An 18,998-nucleotide genomic window follows, 5' to 3' on the forward strand; every position below is an offset into this window, starting at 1 on the left:
AGTGACCGTATCCAAACCTCTGCCCAGAACAGAGAGATCACAGTCTGCTCTCCACTGAGCTCTCCAGGCCACACTGACTCCGTTTCTGTCTGTGCTGCTAAAAACCCACAGCATCCTGGGTTGTGCACCCCACAGCCACTCTCCTAGTCCTTGTTCCTAGGGCTGGGCACATCTCTGCCCTTTGTGCTTCTAAAACCACCAGCCGCCCCCAGTTCACACCCACGCTCCCGAGTTCCAGGTTTCAGTCTGGAGGGCGGTGTCCTTACGACCTTTCCTCACCCCAGTCTGCGAGTCTGTGCCCGCTCCCCAGCACCAGAGGCTTCTGCCTTCCTGGTGCGCAAGTGTGGTGGCTCCCTCTCCATTCCGTTTATCTTCCAATATCTGCCCGCAGACTCTTGGCTCCCCTCTTCATACCTCAATACCCAGTGCCGGAGATGTTCATTTGTAGAGATCCAGATATATCTTCTTACGTCTTAGACTGATTTCATGGGTGTTCACAATGGTCTGGTAGATACCCAGCTTGATTCAGAGAACCGGTTGAAATAGGGTTCCCTACTCCTCTGCCATCTTTCCCCGCCTCTCTTCCTTAATATAGGTTTTTGATCACTATAAACTTATATTGGAACTGCTTTTGCTACATCACATAGGCTTTGCTATGTTGTATTTTCATTTGTTTCAAGGCATTTTTTTGTTTGACCCATTGATAGTTTGATAGCATAGTGTTTAATCTCCATACATATGTAATTTTTATAGTTTTCTTCTTGTAATTTTTAGTTTTATACCATTATGGTCAGAAAAGACATTTCACATGACTTGAAACATCATATTTACTAAGACTTGTTTTGGGGCCTAACATATGATCTGACCTGGAGAATGTTCCACTTGAGAATGTCTTTTCTGCTTTCGGGTGGAATATTTTGTAAATCTCTGTTAATCTGGTCTAACTTGTAGTTTAAGTCCAATGTTTTCTGTCTTGTTGATTTTGTCTGACCTAGCCATTGAAGGAAGTGGGTGGGGACTGATATACCCTACTATTATTTTACTGCTATTTATTTCTACCTTTAACTCTTAACATTTGCTCTACATATTTAGATGCTCCTAATTTGGGTGCATACTTACAAGTAATGACCCCTTGCTCATTATATAATGTCCTTGTCAGTTATTACAGTCTGTTTTAAAGTAAAGTTTGTCAGATAAGCATAGCTATATCAACTTCTGGTTTCCTCTTGTGAGTACCAGCTTCCGTATCTTCATTCATGAGTTTATGTGTGTCCTTAAAGCTGTAGTGTTTCTAATAGGCAGCATACAGTTGGGTCTTATTTTTTTTCAATCATCCAGCTATTCTAAGTGTTTTGATTGGAGGATTCAATTCATTTACATGAAATTATTGATAGGCAAGGCCTTACTAATACCTCATAATTGTTCTCCAGCTGTTTTATAGTTCTCTTGTTCTTTTCTTCCTCTCTTGCAGTCCTTTGTGAGTTGATCATTTTCTGTAGTGATTCACTTTAATTCCATTTTTTTTTTTTAAGATTTTATTTGAGAGAGAGCGAGCTCACAAGCAGAGTGTAGGGGGCAGAGGGAGAGGGAGAAGCAGACTCCTGCTGAGCAGAAAGCCCAATGTGGGGCTTGATTCCAGGGCCCTAAGATCATAACTGAGCTACCCAGGCATCCCAATTCTCTTTAACTTTTGTGCATCTGTTACAGGTTTTGCTGTGTGGTTACCATGACTCTTACACAGAACATCTTGTAAATCCATCAGTCTATTTTATGCTAACAATTTACTCTCCTACAAAAACTTTACTGCTCTACTCTCCTTTTTTGTATCTGATGTCACAATTCAAATCTTTAGTATGAACAAATTATTATAGTTATTTTTACTACCTTTGTCTTCCAACTTTTATACTAGATTTATAAATGATGGACCCACCAGCATCACATTATTCAGAATCTAAGTATATATTTACTTTGGCCAGTGAGATTGATTATATATATAAATTTTTTAGATTTTATTTATCAGAGAGGGAGAGAGCACAGAGGGAACTTTCATTTCAGCTTGAAGAAGTCCCTTCAATATTCCTTGTAAGGCTTGTCTAGTTGATGAATTTCTTCATCTTTTGCTTATCTGGAAGACTCTCACTTTTAATTCTGAAGGACATTTTGCTGCGTATTCCTGGTTGGCAGTCATGAGTTCCCTCTTTGTTGTGGCACTGCAGTGGGGATGGGGCTTATGAGGATATTGTGTCACAGCTTCTTCTGCCCACTCCAATGTGGGTTTTTCTCTCATTAACCTGATGGATAGGAGTCACTTGGCTAGTGTCTGGATTTCCTTTAGAGGGACTTATTCTGTACACAGCTGTAGACTCAGTGTGTCCACAGGAGGAACTGAGTTCAGGAGCCTCCTATCTCACCATCTCCTATTGTAACCAATTCTTTTTTTTTTTTAATTTGAGGATGTAAAATATTAAAATGTTTAGAATAGCAGTTATCTAATAAAGTTCTCAATTAATATGGAACAATTTTTTGTGGACATTAGTACAGATTTTTTTGAATAGGTTTTTGAGCTGTATCTTAGGACAACAGGTACTAAGGAATGCACTCAAGTGACCAGTATAATCAAGTGATCAAGATATCATAGTCTGGCATCAGCGTGCAGCCATAATTCGGGTTAATTGACTCTCACAAAATAGATCCAACTGCTAACAAGGGGATTGGGTGACAGTAATCTAAGTGCAAATTTAATGTTAAATATAAAAAAGACTCAAGTTCTGAATCACTAACACTTTGGTGTATGATCACTAATACATTTCTACTTAGCCCAGTGGCTAACCTAAATTGTCATTACTCTTAGAAAATAAGCTATTCACCAAAGGAATTTAGGTGTATTTAAAAGTTTCAGTTTATGTGTAAAGTAGCATACTACTAGAAAAATTATTTTCTTCTCATCCTCAGGATCAATTATGAAAATTTAAATCATTACAGAAAATTTAAAACACATTTTGTTAACTTTGTACTATTTAATAGGATGGACTATGTCTAATTTAAGATATTTGTCTGATAGGGAGACCTATGGCCTAATTATACAAAAAAATCTGTTTTAAAAGGGCTGAAAAATATTACCTCATTAAAGGCTTTCATATTCTAAGTATCTTTGTAAATGTGTCCCATAGGAAACAACATAGCAATTCTGATAACTGTATTAAGAAAATTCCTGCTTTGAATACTGTTAGAAAACAAAGCACAAACTTAAAGAAAACTTTTACAATATAAAAATAATTTCATTTTCCATTATCTTAATCATATACCTTAAGTAAAAAAGATATAAAAGATCTTAAATAAAATTTGGGAAATTTGAATAGGTAAGCATCATTAATATCAAAAACACAAAACTTCAAACTGTTTTATATAGCCACATATTTAAATGTATCTAATTTTCATATACAGCTGCCTGATAGAATACTCTCTGGTCTTGTAGAAATGGTGCTGTTACCCAAGACCAGCTGCACACAACAATAGTGTTGCTGAGGGAAATGAAATGTTTTAGCTGGCACTCTTCAGAGGTGCTCTCCTGCACTTACACAGCTGTTAAACCGTTAATTCTGCCAGCTGTTCTTGAGATACTCAATGACACTGTTATGATTACAGGAAATAGCCTCCTCATGGATATTGTAGGATATATATTATTTAATACAACTCCCAGTAGCCCTGGCTTTAGAGCCAATTCCACAGGCACATACTTAGACCACGTTACAGGATATATAATGTTTACTATTTTTTTTTACTGCCTAAAATGTTTCTCAGTAAGTCTGGAATTGTATTTATAGGTAGTAGTACAGGTACCTATAAACCTATTTATGGGTTCAGCATCAGAACTGTGAATTAGAGACACTTGGGAGACAGGAACCATCCCTTGGATTCCTTCTACACATGCTTCAGTGTCCAGCACAGTGGTATTTGCATAATTAGTACATCAATAAACATTTACCAAGACTTCTTTTGGTCTTCCATTTTGGGATTGTTGAGAGCCAATTTTGAGATTTTTAGGCTGTGAAAATTTAACACATGAAAGGCACTTGCCATTACTGATTGTATTTCAAAAAGGTGGTATTAAATTAAAGTTAGAAGTGGCAATTGTTCTGTAAATGCCCAAATATGTGAAGTGAAATCTAAGGGTAGTAGCACTTAAAGGATTCAACTGAAGCAAAATGGGAGAATATTAGACTTGAAAATAAAATTTGTTTTTGTAGATATTAGTGATAAAATAATTATCTTTATGAGGAAATATTGGGAAGGAGATAAAGTGACATTAAAAAAAATAAAACTCTTCTAATATTATAAAGCAGAATCCTAGTAAGTTTTTGGGAAAACCTTTTTTTTTTAATTTGCTGACCTCTTGATCAACTGGAATTTTTACCATTCCATACACTCTGAATTGTAACTGAACAACTGCACATTATTGACATGTTTTGTTAAGATGCAAGGAAAATTTGATTCTTTTAGTCTGAACTGAGAAATGAAAAGGTCCCATCCTTAGATTTTATATACTTTTCTTACAAAAATAAGTTCAGTTATGCCAGTATTTATCTGAAAACAGCAGCATCCAACAGCAAACTAATAAATGGAATAACCACAGTGTCATTATGAGCTATAGTGAAACAAAACTGCAAAATTACTTTTCCTATTCGAATAATGAAAAAAATCAGACTAGTGAAAAACCACAACTATTGGCTGGGGGGAAGGCAAATGTAAATAAAGGATCTGTATCAAAACAAAGTCCAGAAGGCAAAACCATAAATATTAAAACAATACTTCAAAAGTCAATTACTATCACAGGGTAAAACTTCTAAGAAAGCAATTCAGAAAATAACACGTTTAAAATGGAGAACTCTAAATACTTGATATATTTGGGATACTCTACAGTGCCAGTTAATAGCTACAAATACGGTTTTCCTCAGCTATTTCTAGATGCTGTAGAAATCTATTGGGTTTATTCATTGTTACAAAAATTTTTCTCAATTGTGAAAAATTTAAATCAGTTCTTCAACCTTTAGAAAAGAAAATGAAGAATTGCTTCAGTATAATACAGCATGAAAATATGGTATGTTTGCCACAACGAGTGTTTTTTAAATGAAACAGAATCCATTTCATCCAATTTTTAGAACAGGTGACTAAAACCAAGTTATTTCTTTTCAGGCCAGCCACAAAACTTTAAGATACAATACAGTTGTGTACAACTTAGACATGTATGTACATACTAGAGCAGGCTCATGTTGAACCAGCCAGCCTTAACATCATTTCCAAGGGTCCATAATCTATGGCTCAGGAACTGAATGTGGCTTGTGGCCTGTTTGTGTATGGCCCTGAGCTAAGAATGGTTTTTGCATTTTTTAAAGGGTTGTAAACAAAAACAGGTATATGACAACTGTATATGGTCTACAAAGCCTAAAATCTTTACAATCTGGCCTTTTACAGAAAAAGCTTGCAGACCCTTCATTTATACCAGTGTTGTATAGAATTCAGACAGTGCAATTACAAGTCCAAGATAATGTTCATTTATTCCCACCAAGAATGCAGTAACATCCTAAAAAGACGCCTTCTGATGTCATTGGTTAGAATTCCTTTTCTCTTTTCTTCATCTTCAACATCATTAAAGTTCATCCTACAATAATGTAAAAGTGATTGAAAGAAAAAGTATGAATCTATATTAAAATGTTGATTATAGTATTTTACCTTTCAAATATAATTAATGGATCACTGTATGAAATATACCTTGCCTAACTGTAACAATGGAAAAGGGTATCTCTTAGTTCTTACCTGTCCATGCAGATACTACTAATTTTACTTAAATAGTCATATTGGTATGTTTTTTACCTTAATTTCAATTATGATATTCTGGTTTATGACTAATAACATTTTCTACTTCAAACCTTTAACTTGAGATCAAGAGTCACACTTTAAAACCTCTCGAGGAAGCTAACATAGTAAAATATCAGAAAAATATTTTTGTAAACCCAAGAAACTAAAGATTTATAACTCTCAAAACAGGATGTAAGGCTTCTATGCTGGAGTCTGCAGTTCTAATATGGTTCTATAAAGCCAGACATCTCTAGCCCTCTCCAGAATCTGTGCTGTTCTTTTTTGTCCTTCTTTCACCTTACAGGGAAAGAATCCAAAAAAACCCTCATACGTGATTTTATTAAATTCCACTCATCAGTCCAGCATTCACGGACTCTTTGGTCTGTTTTTAAGTATGTCCTAGAATGACAATGATTTAAAAAAGGGAAAAAAGAACAGTTCTTTCACAGAATAGCAAAGGGGTTGCACTGCCTCTTGATAGATAAAAATTCAAGGAGGGGCCAAGATGAATATGGTTCCAATACATCCTGACTCTACCAGAAAAAAATTTGCTACTATACAAAAAGTTTTATGAGGCTCCAGTATATTTATTCCCAAGTCAATGCTTTATTTATATTTGAACATAATTTAAATAATTTATGGCCATAGTTCACTATTTTAAATGGTTTTACTTGTCCAAATTTCTAAGCTTATCAGTGTATACAGACTGATTCTCATATTTTTCCAAATTAAGAAACTTCAACTTTACTATTTTTTGAAGTTTTCATTATACCTGTTTATTGATAGATATGTACAGTAAGAATAGATAATGTTTGCCAAAGTCAGCTCTAGATTTAGTCCTTACCTTCTCTCTCTTTCCATGATTTTGGAGATTTTCCAATTTTTCATATATTAAGGTAGCAATCTCTTTTGCATCTCTGGCATCTATTTGCTCTCCCCAAATATTTCTCTAAAATTAAAAACACTGCTCTTATAATCTTTTAGGTATCTAATTTAAAAATGCCATTTCCACTTAAGAAATTTGATGACCTATTCGTTAAAAGTTCTAAATGTTTGAAACTCAAATTCCTTCAAGGAAATAATGCTGCAAAAGCAGTTAACTCATAATTTAAATACACTATTGTTATGGGAACATGTAAAATAATTCCTTGGAAAAACGTATTGCTAACTCCAATTGCCTTAAAACAACTCAGTTGTAAAGAAAAGACATCCCCCATTGGACTCAAATCATTTTAATCTAATACAAATCACAGACACAGTTAAAACCTTGACCAACAACAACACTGGAAAGTAATGTATGTTTCCTGGTTCTCATCTGCTCACAGCAGGAAGGTGGCTGAAAAGCAGGGAAGGGGGTAGGCCAATAGATCAGGCTTGCTTATCTTGGATCTGGAGTCATTTATTTCCTTCTTCCTGGAAGGAACTCCACATTATGTTAGGATCTTGCTTTTGTGTGTTACTGCCCACCTGAGTTGTACTGCTGTTTACCACAATCATTATTCTGCTTTGGTTTTCAAATCTGGCCTGGTCTTCTGGGCTTCTCTAGACACATGGTAACATCATCTTTTCAAACAGCTCCTTCTATGGCCAGATTAATTCTGTGACTGCTCATTATATTGATACTTCCCTAACATCATTCTACGTCAGTGAAGACCCCTATCCACGTCACCCATTTCTCAGTTGTTCTGAGAATCGAAGTTGAGTCAGTGATTCTAAAGGAATGAAAATTCAGGTACTGGTATAAGCTCCTTTACTCTCATTTAGTTCTGCTTACTCCAGGCTGTTCTTAAGACAGACTTAACCTCTTTGACAAATCAACACCCTTCACTGAAAAATCTAGATGACAATACTAGACTTCTAAATTCATCTTCCAATTTCATTATTTAATTCCAAAATATAATTTCTAATAGATCTTAAGCTGATGTTCTTTCTCAAAAAGTATAAAAATATTTGAAATTACTTATTTCAAATGTTTTACCAGGCAACATGAATATTTGGCAAATCCTTATTTAATTACCGTTCTATTGTCAAAAATGTCATGCTTTTTACTCAGGATAGCAAAAGTCATGAGTACTTTCAGTTAGCAATTATATTAGTTGAAAGATATATGCATTTATATAAATGACCATAGGGGTTATCACCTGAATTTTAAGACCCATCAGATGTCTAGTTTTCTTTTTGGGGAAAACAAACAAACATAGTGGCCCAGAGAAGGGAGTAATAACCAAACCAAGGAACCCTAACTTTTATTTTATAGTCTAAATCACTAATAAATACTTCTCAAGATAAATGTTCTGGTACTAGTCTATTTCAAAAATATTATAATAGTATTTTAATTTTTTTCCTTTCCTGGAAAAATAATTGTAATGGTAATATAAGTTATTTTTCTAAAAGTAGGAAATATAGAACTTCACAGAAAATAATTACCTTAAATTCTCTACTCACAGAAAACTACTAAAAATTTTAGGGCAGTGAATCATATCAACTTTGAGACAGAAAATCCTTTTAAAATCACTTGATGCATATTACTGAAGCTTCTTTTTACATATACAAATAAAATAAAAAATGAAAAAGGAAGAAAAAGCTAATAAAAAAAATTCAGACTAATAACAAATCTTTTCCACCTGGTCTGTTAAAGGAAAGGCACATATAGGAAGGCCTTGTACGTACCTTTGCTCTTTCGTAGGGAAAAAATTTAACAGTTGGATAGGCTCTGATACCAGCTTTCTGGCAGGTTTGTGCATAAGCCTGACAGTCTACTTTTCCAGCTTTCACTTTTCCTTTAATCATCTGAAAAGAGAGAAATATGGTTTGCTATTCTCTGTGGCATAAATTATTTGGCAAGGATACTAAAATTTTCAACTCTATAATTTTTAAGACTTGTTTTAAAAACTTAAGGTTTCCTCCTTTCCATCCTAATAAGATTGCTTCCAACTTTTTACTGGCTCTTTAAATGCCATTTACCCAGAACCACCTCTCCAAGAGCAAATACACGCTTCATCTTATCAAGAAAAGCTCCTTCCTGGTACCCGCACCTTGTCAGTCACACCACAAACACCTCAGATTCTGCCCTCACCTGCCTTCTTCCTTTCTCTGGTCTCTCATGCTGAGGTAGCACTCTGCATTTTGTGGAAGGCTGACAACTACACTGCAGCCTCCAGTTCCTCTGACTTGCTCTTCAGGGTATAATCTTTCTCACACTGAATAACTTTCTGCTATATTCAAGATATGGTTGTGTTACAAAATATGCTAAGTTTTCAGTATACAAAGGGAGTAAAAACATTTTCTTAGAATTACTACAGAAAAGGAAGAAAGCATAAGAGAAGAGGATATAGTAAGTGGAAAATGAATAACCTCTTATTTGAAGGAAATGCAATAACTAAAATAATGTTATGACTCCTGGGAGCTCTGAAATCCCTTTGCTAGAGAAATCTCCATGGCTTGGGATTGAAAATTGTTTTAGGCTGGTGAAACTGGAGCTTTCTCATTCTAGTGAGTGTTTTATAGCCCCTGGCAAAGGTCCTTGAAGCAAGGAAGCTAACAATCTGGATTAGCTAATGAGCAGGATGATGGTGACAGAAACAAAAAAAAACTCAGATTGTATTCAGTTTATGCATTCAGTTAAGTTTTACAAGCATTTACTGAGTTAGACAAGACCTGTAAAACTTGCCCTCAAGAAGCTCAGTCTTATGGAGAAGACAGTCAACTAAATATTTAACATCCACTGTGTAAATTCACCAATGGAGTACAAGGTACCAAAGTGAACTGACTGAGGACAGAGGACAGTACACACAGAAGTACCAACTGAAGCTGGGTTTGTAGGACAAGGAGAAAAAGATTCCAATGACCAAGGTAAGGAAAAGGTATTTTATTTTATTTTTTAAAGATTTTTATTTATTTGAGAGCGAGAGAGAGCAAGAGAGCACAAGCAGTGTGAAGGGCAGAGGAAGAAGCAGACTTCTCACTGAGCAGGGTGCCCAACGTGGGACTTGATCCTGGGACTCTGGGATCACTACCTGAGCCGAAGGCAGATACTTAACTGACTGAGCCACCCAGGCGCCAGGGAAAGGCATCTTAGAGAGATGGAACAGCATGTGCTTGTTCAACAAACCTCGTTCACAAAACTTTGTTGTGCCTGAACCGTAAAGTGTGGGGTAGGGACAGAGATAAAGCTGAAGAGGTAGGAAGGGTCCCATCAGAGACCCGCAATCAAGGATGCAAGTCCAGAAACTTGTTCACAGGAAGCCTGAGAAGGGAGTATTGCAGAAAGATGATCAGGGCAGAACTGAAGGCGGCAGACTGGAAACATGAAAGTAGCTCAAAGGCACACATGAGACGGTGAGGGCTTGAACGGAGAGGCTAGCAGAGGAGATGGAGATGACAGATTTGAAAGCATTTAAGAGACAGAACTGACAGGATCTATGATGGCCTGGCAAGCAGCAGAGTAATGGTGGAAAGGAAAGAACTAGGGAACAAGCAAAAGAGGTGAGGTGTCTGGCTGTTATGGTTAGGTAGATGTCATCAAGCAAGACAGAGATGTTAGCTAAAAGCATTAATAAAGAAGGAAGAAATCTGCAAAGATTATAGTCCGAGAAATGAAATGGAGTTCTAAAAAATTCACAGGAAACTTCTAAGAGAATTATATTTAAAATATAATTATAGCTGATCATCTTATCTAATTTTTAAATAACTGTTATTTTATCTAATTATTAAAACATGCATGTGACTACAACTTATTTAAGTAGACAGACAAGACTTACCCTAGCCAAGAGCTCAAACTCTGGAGCAAAATTTTGGCAAGGTCCACACCAAGGAGCATAGAAATCAACCACCCAATGATTTTTCCCTTGTATAACTTTTTCACTGAAGGTCTGAGGTGTTAGATCTATGGATGCTTGAGGTAAAAATCTGTGGCAAGGGATCAAAATTGTTTTAAATTATATGAAACCAAAGCAAGCATCTAAAATATAATATTGCAAAAGTTTCTAAGTTAAAAATGACTTCAAAGTTATCTTGGTAAATTGTAATTCTTTATTAAGTAATTTAAAGTGCTACAGCCTTAACTCACAATAAATATAACTACAGACATAAGAGGAAGGTAAATAGCACTGAATGTATTTTATACAATGATGCATATTTTGATTACTCACCCTAGGCCCCAAATTCTCAGGGAATAAGCATCTCTATTCCAACCATTGTAACTACTGAAAGAAGAAAAAATATGTAAGTTGTAAATACTATTTGGATATGTTCAGAAAACCATCTCTCTGCAGCAATTTAAAAGTTTAACTTATTGACTACATACCATTTCCCTTCTCAGATACACCTAGCTATAAATGCTACTTACAGGGCTTCCCAAATACATGTTTCTCTAGTCTCGATGTTTTTTTTTTGTGCTCCGGACAGCCCTGAATGTCTAGCTGCCCGCTGGACATCTCCTATAGACACATGGGAATGGTAATAATACTCCGAATGTCCAAGACTTCAGTTTCAGAACCTTTACTCTGGTCATTATGTCTGTCAAATTCCTATGTACTTTTTAAGACCCATGTCAAAAGCCACCTCATAAACACAGCCTTTCGTGATTTCCTCTCACAGCTGTGATCCTTTCCTCCTTTGCAATCCATGGATATCTCTTATATTCTGCCTTGCACTTGAGTTTTCTACCTCAAATGCCGTGTGGTGTTACAGAAACAGGATGGGCACTGACACAGATGGGGCTGAATCCTCAATCACAAACCTTTAGCAGCTGTGTAACTTGACAAAGTTATTTAAGGTCTATTAATCAGTTTTCTTACTTGTAATAGGACAAAGGGCAATAATTCTTATTTCTCAGGGTATATGTGAGGACTAATGGGAATAATGTGAGCAAAGGATCTAGTATAGTACGTGAAACCAAATACTGACTTACTAAATGTTAGTACTGCCTCTGTTTATCTTCTTCTCTACTAGTGTGCCAGCTTCATGAACATTGGGATCATTCAATTCTTTTTTCATCTTCAGAGGTTCTCATTAGCACACGATCTTAAAACATGGTGGGCTCCCCAAAAATATTTGTTGGGCTTTTATTCAGTTAACTTTTTTTTTTTTTTAAAGAAGCTTATTTATTTAAGTAATCTCTACACCCAACGTGGGGCTCAAACTCATGACCCTAAGATCAAGAGTCACATGGTCTTCTGACTGACCCAGCCAAGCACCCCTAAGATAAGTTTTAAATTTTAACTGTTTAAATAAATGGTTATAACAAAAGTCTTTAAATTTTAGGCAACACTTACTGATACTGATAAGCGTTATTTGATTTTGGAGGGAAAAATCTTATCTCAGGGTATCTCCGAACATTTTCTTGGGCACAAAACGAATGATACTGTTGGCAGTCTACACTGCCCACATTGATCAGTCCAGTTAATGTCTATAAAAGAGAAAAAGGAGATAAACAGATCAAAGTGATTAGAATAAAGTTACCTCCATTAACTATTTATGTTTACAATAGAAAAATTACCACTGTGACATGGTTATTATATTATTTATCAGTGATTTTCACCAAATAAAAAAATGGGTAAGGGTTTAAAACATAGTAGAACACTTACAGTAATGAACTGAAAATGTAATGTTGTAGTTAAGACCTTAAGACAATTATTGCAGATTAAACAACAGATTTCATTCATGTTCTATGTGGGGGGAAAACTAGATATTTCTAAAATTTAGTGTTAGAAACAAGGAACTAATGAAGGTCTCTGCAATGGTATTTCAAAGTTATTCTTCAAATAGAGATCTGCATTGCAGCACACTGACTCATGCCCAAATTTTAAAATTTTACTGAAAAGGACACAAAATTGCATTATCTTACATGTTACGATACTAGAAATCACTTTTAATTCTTTGTTCACTTTTTCTTAGAAATATAAAATAGTGATTTCATTTTCCATCATTCTCATATTTAAGTAACTTTTCCAATCTTTCATGATTTATAACACTATGTCTATTTGTACAGAAAATAAAGGAATTTTTGGGTTGACTACGGCAGAAATTTGGTCAGATATGTAACAAGCAAGTGACATAGCAAAAAAAAAAAAAAGGGTAGATTATTCTATACCATTCACCCAATTAGAAAGAAATAGGGTTGAAATCTAACTGGTATAATTTGAACTGTTATAAGCGATAACCTAGAGGTGGGTTCATCTCAGTTTCAAAATAGTTCTGTTAAATACACATTGATGCTGCATGTTAAGATTTAAAATAAACTATACCCGGGCCATTCTTTTCCATTCTGGCATGAGGACTTGACATGGATGACACCACGGAGAATAGAAATCAACCATCCACACTTCGTCATGTTTTCTCTGTTTAACTAGTTCATTAAAAGTTGTGGGTGTCAGGGAGATCACTGAAGGATTCATAAGATCCTAAAGAGAATATAACTTTCATTATAACAGATATACAAAGGTGTTCATATATTCTTGGCAAATTGTTGTCACTTAGAGAAGTTTCTGTTTCCGAATAATCAAAAGATACTTATGGATATTTAAAAGACAATCTATAGTGAATTATTTTAAAAAGGAAGAAATTATTCCTAGTTAAGTTTGGACTTTGCCCATCAACTTTCTCAAATCAAGGTATATTTTTTTCTTATTTCTATGTATCATTAAAATCATCTTAGGTAGGGAATAGAAGCAACTTTATTTAAGGTGACAGCAGATGGGGCAAAAAGTTCTAAGAGGTGCCCAGATGTCTACACAGGCCATATAGTTCTGTTCCAGAACCAATGATTGGGTTGGAAATGATCCTTTAATTATTAATGGAAAGTCTATTATCCTATTTTCCTGACAGTCTGACTGGAGATACTGCTCAACCTCCCTATCAGCTCACTTGCTCCAAATGCTGTTTTAATAAAGCTTCAGTCTACCATGATGCGGTAATACTAACAAAGATGTTAGCTTCACTGGGGAAAAAAAGAAAAAAAAACAAACCCAAAACTATTTAAAAATAATTTACCTCTGTAATTTACAATACTATAAATTAAATACCTCTATGAATTCCAAGATCTGTTCAGCTGAGTGATGTCCTTCATATTCATGAACATTGGACTGGTTGAAAACCACTGTTGTTGGATAAGCCTGAATGTTATACTGTTAGGAATGAGAATACAAATGAAAGATTTTATGCATTTTATCTATTGGTTTCAAATTTATAACCAGCTTGCTTTTAAGTAACAATAATAACATTTAAAAAAACCATCGCTAAACTGCTGGTAACTGAAAAATTTTAGCCTGGCCAAATTTGGCAAAGAAAATGGATTCACAGTTGCATTGATAAATGACCCTTTTTTATAGCTAGTCCATTAGCCATAAAATCCATGGGCAATGAAACACTGAAGTGCGCATAGCCGTAATATGGCTAATTATGAGCATGGGCCCTTTTGACTCTCCTGAACCAAAATGGATAAGGCTGTAAAGAGCAGGCTAATCTCTGGCTTGAGTCTTTCTGAAACCACAGTAATGCTCCAATTTGTCTAGCAGAAGAAAATAAAGGAAACAAAGCAAGGATAAAGAAATTAATAATGCGTACATAACCATATTTTAACTTAAGGAATTATGACTCATGTCAAGAATATGGTCACCTTTTATTCTTCATTCAAGATAGCTTTTATGGTACAAATACTGTAATTTCCTCCTCAGAATTAACATAAACCTTGGCCCAGGAAGCACTTCTTTGAAGTTTTAATTTTTATTTTTCTAAAAGTTATAAGGATATCTATGTGAATTTACTGTAGCTGATCTTTGCAACCATAAAGTTAACAAGCACTCTGCAGCAAACTGGAATCTTTGACTAGGATTCAAAAATAATTTTAGCAAAAATGCTGGAAATATTTATCAAACTTCTGTAAAATGAGGGTAAATGCAAATAACTCATTAGGTATGACTGTTTTGTTAACCTACTTAGTGTTTAGCATGTGTTGGGCACCTTTTTAGCACTTAAACATGTAGTTTCTTTTCTTAAAAGATTTTATTTATTTGAGAGACAGAGAGAGACTCTGAAGCAGATTCCATGCCCAGCGCAGAACCTGACACAGGGCTCAATCCCATGACCGAAAGATCACCACCTGTGCCGAAACCAAGAATCTGACGCTTAATCGACTGAGCTACCCAGGCGCCCCTTAAACATATAGTTTCTAATCTATTCTGCACAACTCTATTCAGAAGCTAAAATTATCACATCAACTTTATAGATGAGAAAATGGAGGTATTGACAGGCTATGTGACTTGGTCAAGGTCCACCAATTAGTAATGACTCCTGGCCTCTATTTCAGGTGACACCACAGTTTTAAATCCTTAATTTTACTCAATTATCTAAAGGATAGTTAATAGTTTACATAAAAAGTAGAAAAACTAAAAATTCAAATTAAGATAATTACTATTTGTAACATTGTTTGTATCTTGCTTAGCATCTTTTCAATGTCACATACAAGACATTCAAAACCAAAGATCTTATTTTAGTTTTTAAACACAGTTAAATGAAATTTCAAACAGAATGAAGAGAGAAACCATCTAACAAATACCCACATATCCCTTCTCAATATTTAAGGAAGTTTAACTTCTTTGCCACACTGGCAGATTGCTTAAGTTCTTTTTCTTGATCCCATTTCCTTTCCTCCCTGAAAGTAGGAGCAATCGATAGCCTTAAATAAGTATATATCCAATCCACTAATGTTTTTATACTTTTGTGACATGCATATGTATCCCTGGCCAGTACAGTGAAATGCTGGAGCATTAGAAAATTTCTTGTAATTCTATCATACTCTGTAAACTATTCTGCAACTTGCTTTTGTCATCTTATAATGTATTTTTAAGACTTACCCCTGCTGGTAAAGATAGATCTAGTTTTAAATGCTCTATGGTATTCCACTATGTGACTGCATAATTTATCCATATACTTGCTATTGTCAGATTTATAAATTTTTGTTAGTTTGATGGGTTAATTTAATGGACTGTTGTAATTTGTACTTTTTTGATGGCTAGTGAAGTGTAAGATTTTTTATGTTTGCTGGATTTCTTTTTCTAAAAAAAAAGTCTCAAATTTTTCATTTTATCTATTTAAAAAAACTGACTTGTAGTCAAATATTCTGGCAGTAAGGTTTTCTGTCAGTTACATATGCTGTAAATATTTAGTCTGTTGTCTTAACTTCATAGCGTCTTTTTCTTCAGCAATAGTTTTAACATTTAATGTAGTCAAAATCATTCACATTAATTTTTACCTTGTGTATGTGGGCTGAGAAAGTCTTCCTCATACAGATGCCATAAGGATTTCACTCTACATTAACTTGTTTTTAAAACCTATCATTGTCTTTTCCTTCCTTCTCCCCCATTTTTCTTTTTCTTTTTAAAAAAGTTTGCCTTCATAAAATACTTAAAATATAAACAAAAGCAGGCAGCAACAAACTTGCATGTACTCTTGTAGCTACAATAATCATCCACTCATGGGCACACTTATACTCCCTCCCAACTCTACTCCTATAACAAGATTATTTTAAAGCAAATTCCAGATGATTTTATCATTTCATCCATATTTCTGTATACTTAAAATATAAGGACTTTCCCCCAAGTGTAACTACACTGTCCTTTTTTATACCTAAAAATGAACAATTCCTGATAATTATCGGATACCCTGTCAGTGATCCAATTTCCCCAATTAGCGCTTGCTCATTCTTTTGGAGTTGGTTTGGCATCCAAATGAGACTTAAACATTGCATTGATTGATATGTCTCTTGAGTCTCTTTCATCTCTTTTCCCACCTTTCAGTGTATCTGACCAATAAATTAGGTGTTTTTCTTATAAGATCGATCCTCTACATGCTGGGACTTGCAGATTTCATGTCCATGGTGTCACTTAACATGTTCCTCTATACTGATTCCCTACACACGGACAGATCTCAAGGTGTGATTTGATTTAGGTTTTAGAGACTTGTTCCCAGAATATCTTTTAAGTGGCATTACATATTTTCATGACAAGACATACAATTTCTAGTTATTCCTGGAATTGAAGAATGAATATTAATTAACCTAAGAAAATATTTTTATGTAAACAAAGGTTCAAAAAGCTTGTTCATTTAAAAAATTTCCATCTACTAACTATACTTAGAAGACAATTATGAGGAAAACCTGAGAATCAAACTACATTCTGCCAAAAGGTAATATTGAGTCAAAAATTATAAAGATTTTAAATAATGGAAAAATCATGTATTTTATCAAGTAAACTAAACATTTTCCCAAGTTTGATAAATAAGACCATGTCTACATTCAACTATTTATGTTGTCTATTCATGTTCTAATCCAGTCATAATTTTATAACATTTTGTTGAAATTGATTAAATAATTACTACTCTAAATGTAGACATACATTTTGAAATAGAGACCTTTGTCAGTGTAACTTAAAAACTATTTTACAAAAGTGTTAATTAGAACAAGTTATTTTGTACATACCATGTTACAGAGTCCCTCGTGAACTGTACAATCCAGAGTACCAAACTTAAGCTGACCGTAAAGATGCTTTGATGCTTTTCGTAACTCTGGCAATAAAGCTCGACATGGTGGACACCACTATGAAAGAAAAAATATTCATAAGCACTGAGCTAAATGAAACAAAAAACCACATTTCTACAACAAGCAATATATACTAAGTAACATAAACCATACTTAGTGGCAAATCTTATGCGTGTGTGTGTGTGTGTGTGTGTGTGTGTGTACTTAATCCTTGGAGGGGCAAGTATATCCCCGCTCTCTTAGAAGCAATACGTGATAGGGGCCAAAACTGAGTAACACAATTTTGGTACTCATGGTTCAAGACTATCTAGAAAATGTCTTTTTGCTATGATAAGAGAAAATCTGACAACAATGACAGATAAAAATAACTTACTGGGGCAAAAAAATCAACAAGCCACGGTTCCTTGTCATTGGCAGGAAAATTTTGAGGTCCAAGTGTGGTAACGTGAGAATTAACACTTTCTTTGGCAAAGGCAAGTATATCATATAGAATCTTCTTTCCTTTGAAATTGAATAAAAGAAAAGTTAAAATCCACATTCTGCCTTTCTATCCACAGAAACATTTCAAAGTTTTTATACTTAATAAAGAAATGAAGATAAACTTATTGAACACATTGGTTTTGGTGAGGGTCTAGTGTTCTGTATACTATATGTAAACAGGTTTGCTCTGCCAGGAGTACCTTTCTTATATGCTTCTGTTTCTTGGAAGACCTATCTTTGCAACGTTCCTTCATCCTCAGAGGCAGAGTAACCACTTCTTTTCAGTACTTGTGTTCTTTATGCTTACCTGAACTACTTCCGTGGCCCAATCTGTTTCTTCAAACTCGACCTTCCTTATGAATTCAAAACCTGTATTACCAACTGCCCAATGAAAATATTCACGTGGATGTCATACGAACATTTCAAATATATTAAAACTGAAGTTGAGGTATTTTCCCGTGACCTTGCTCCTTTTCTCACCTTCCCTATCTTGGCAATGGCATAATCATCTACTACGTGGATGAACACAGTGAGAACTTAGAGAATAAATAAAGAAAAAAATATCTAAAAAATGAGTCAGGGCCAAAGAATACAATAACTGACACTAAAAACACACTAGAGAGAATCAACAGCAGATTAGAAGCAGCATAATGGACCAGGGATCTGGAAGATAGAGTTGAGGAAATCCCCCAGGCTGAACAGCAAAAAGAAGAGAATAAAAAATGAGTATAGGTTAGGTTAAGGGACCTCTAGGACAGCATCAAGCATACTAATATTGACATTATAGAAGTTTCAGAAGGAGAAAAAAGAGAATAAAAGGCAGAAAACTTATTTGAGGAAATCAGAGCTGAAAAACTTCCCTAACCAGGGGAAGGAAGCAGATACACAGATTTAGGAAGCCCGGAGAAGACCAAACAAGAATTCAAGTAAATTCACATCCAGACACATTTTTAAGATGTCAAAACTAAAGAGAAAGAGAAAATCTTAAAAGCAGCAAGAGCCATGCCAACTAGTTACATACAAGAGTACCCCCACATGATTATAAGCTGATTTTTCAGCAAAAACATAGGCCAGAAAGGAGTAGCATGATATATTCAAAGTGCCAAAAGGAAAAATTCTACAACCA

At 34.8% G+C, this 18,998-nt stretch overlaps 1 protein-coding gene across 2 annotated transcripts in view; it reads right to left on the reverse strand.

Annotated features, from left to right (window-relative positions):
• Positions 1 to 5,536: 5,536 nt before the first annotated feature.
• DNAJC10 (DnaJ heat shock protein family (Hsp40) member C10) overlaps positions 5,537 to 18,998 on the reverse strand; it is a 63,291-nt gene continuing 49,829 nt past the window's right edge. The window contains exons 14-23 of one of the 2 annotated variants that reach the window (XM_008687227.2): positions 17,766 to 17,893; positions 17,333 to 17,449; positions 13,881 to 13,982; positions 13,104 to 13,259; positions 12,132 to 12,265; positions 11,007 to 11,060; positions 10,617 to 10,764; positions 8,527 to 8,646; positions 6,701 to 6,805; positions 5,537 to 5,659 (exon numbers count right to left, since the gene is read on the reverse strand). In XM_008687227.2, coding sequence (XP_008685449.1) covers positions 5,648 to 5,659; positions 6,701 to 6,805; positions 8,527 to 8,646; positions 10,617 to 10,764; positions 11,007 to 11,060; positions 12,132 to 12,265; positions 13,104 to 13,259; positions 13,881 to 13,982; positions 17,333 to 17,449; positions 17,766 to 17,893 — 1,076 coding nt within the window. In that variant the 3' untranslated portion in view covers positions 5,537 to 5,647. The remainder of the gene's footprint in view (positions 5,660 to 6,700; positions 6,806 to 8,526; positions 8,647 to 10,616; positions 10,765 to 11,006; positions 11,061 to 12,131; positions 12,266 to 13,103; positions 13,260 to 13,880; positions 13,983 to 17,332; positions 17,450 to 17,765; positions 17,894 to 18,998) is intronic. The other variant, XM_008687229.2, reaches the window with a different exon arrangement.

Source organism: Ursus maritimus, unplaced genomic scaffold (assembly GCF_017311325.1).
Source record: "Ursus maritimus isolate PB19 unplaced genomic scaffold, ASM1731132v1 scaffold_1, whole genome shotgun sequence".
NCBI lineage: Eukaryota > Metazoa > Chordata > Mammalia > Carnivora > Ursidae > Ursus > Ursus maritimus.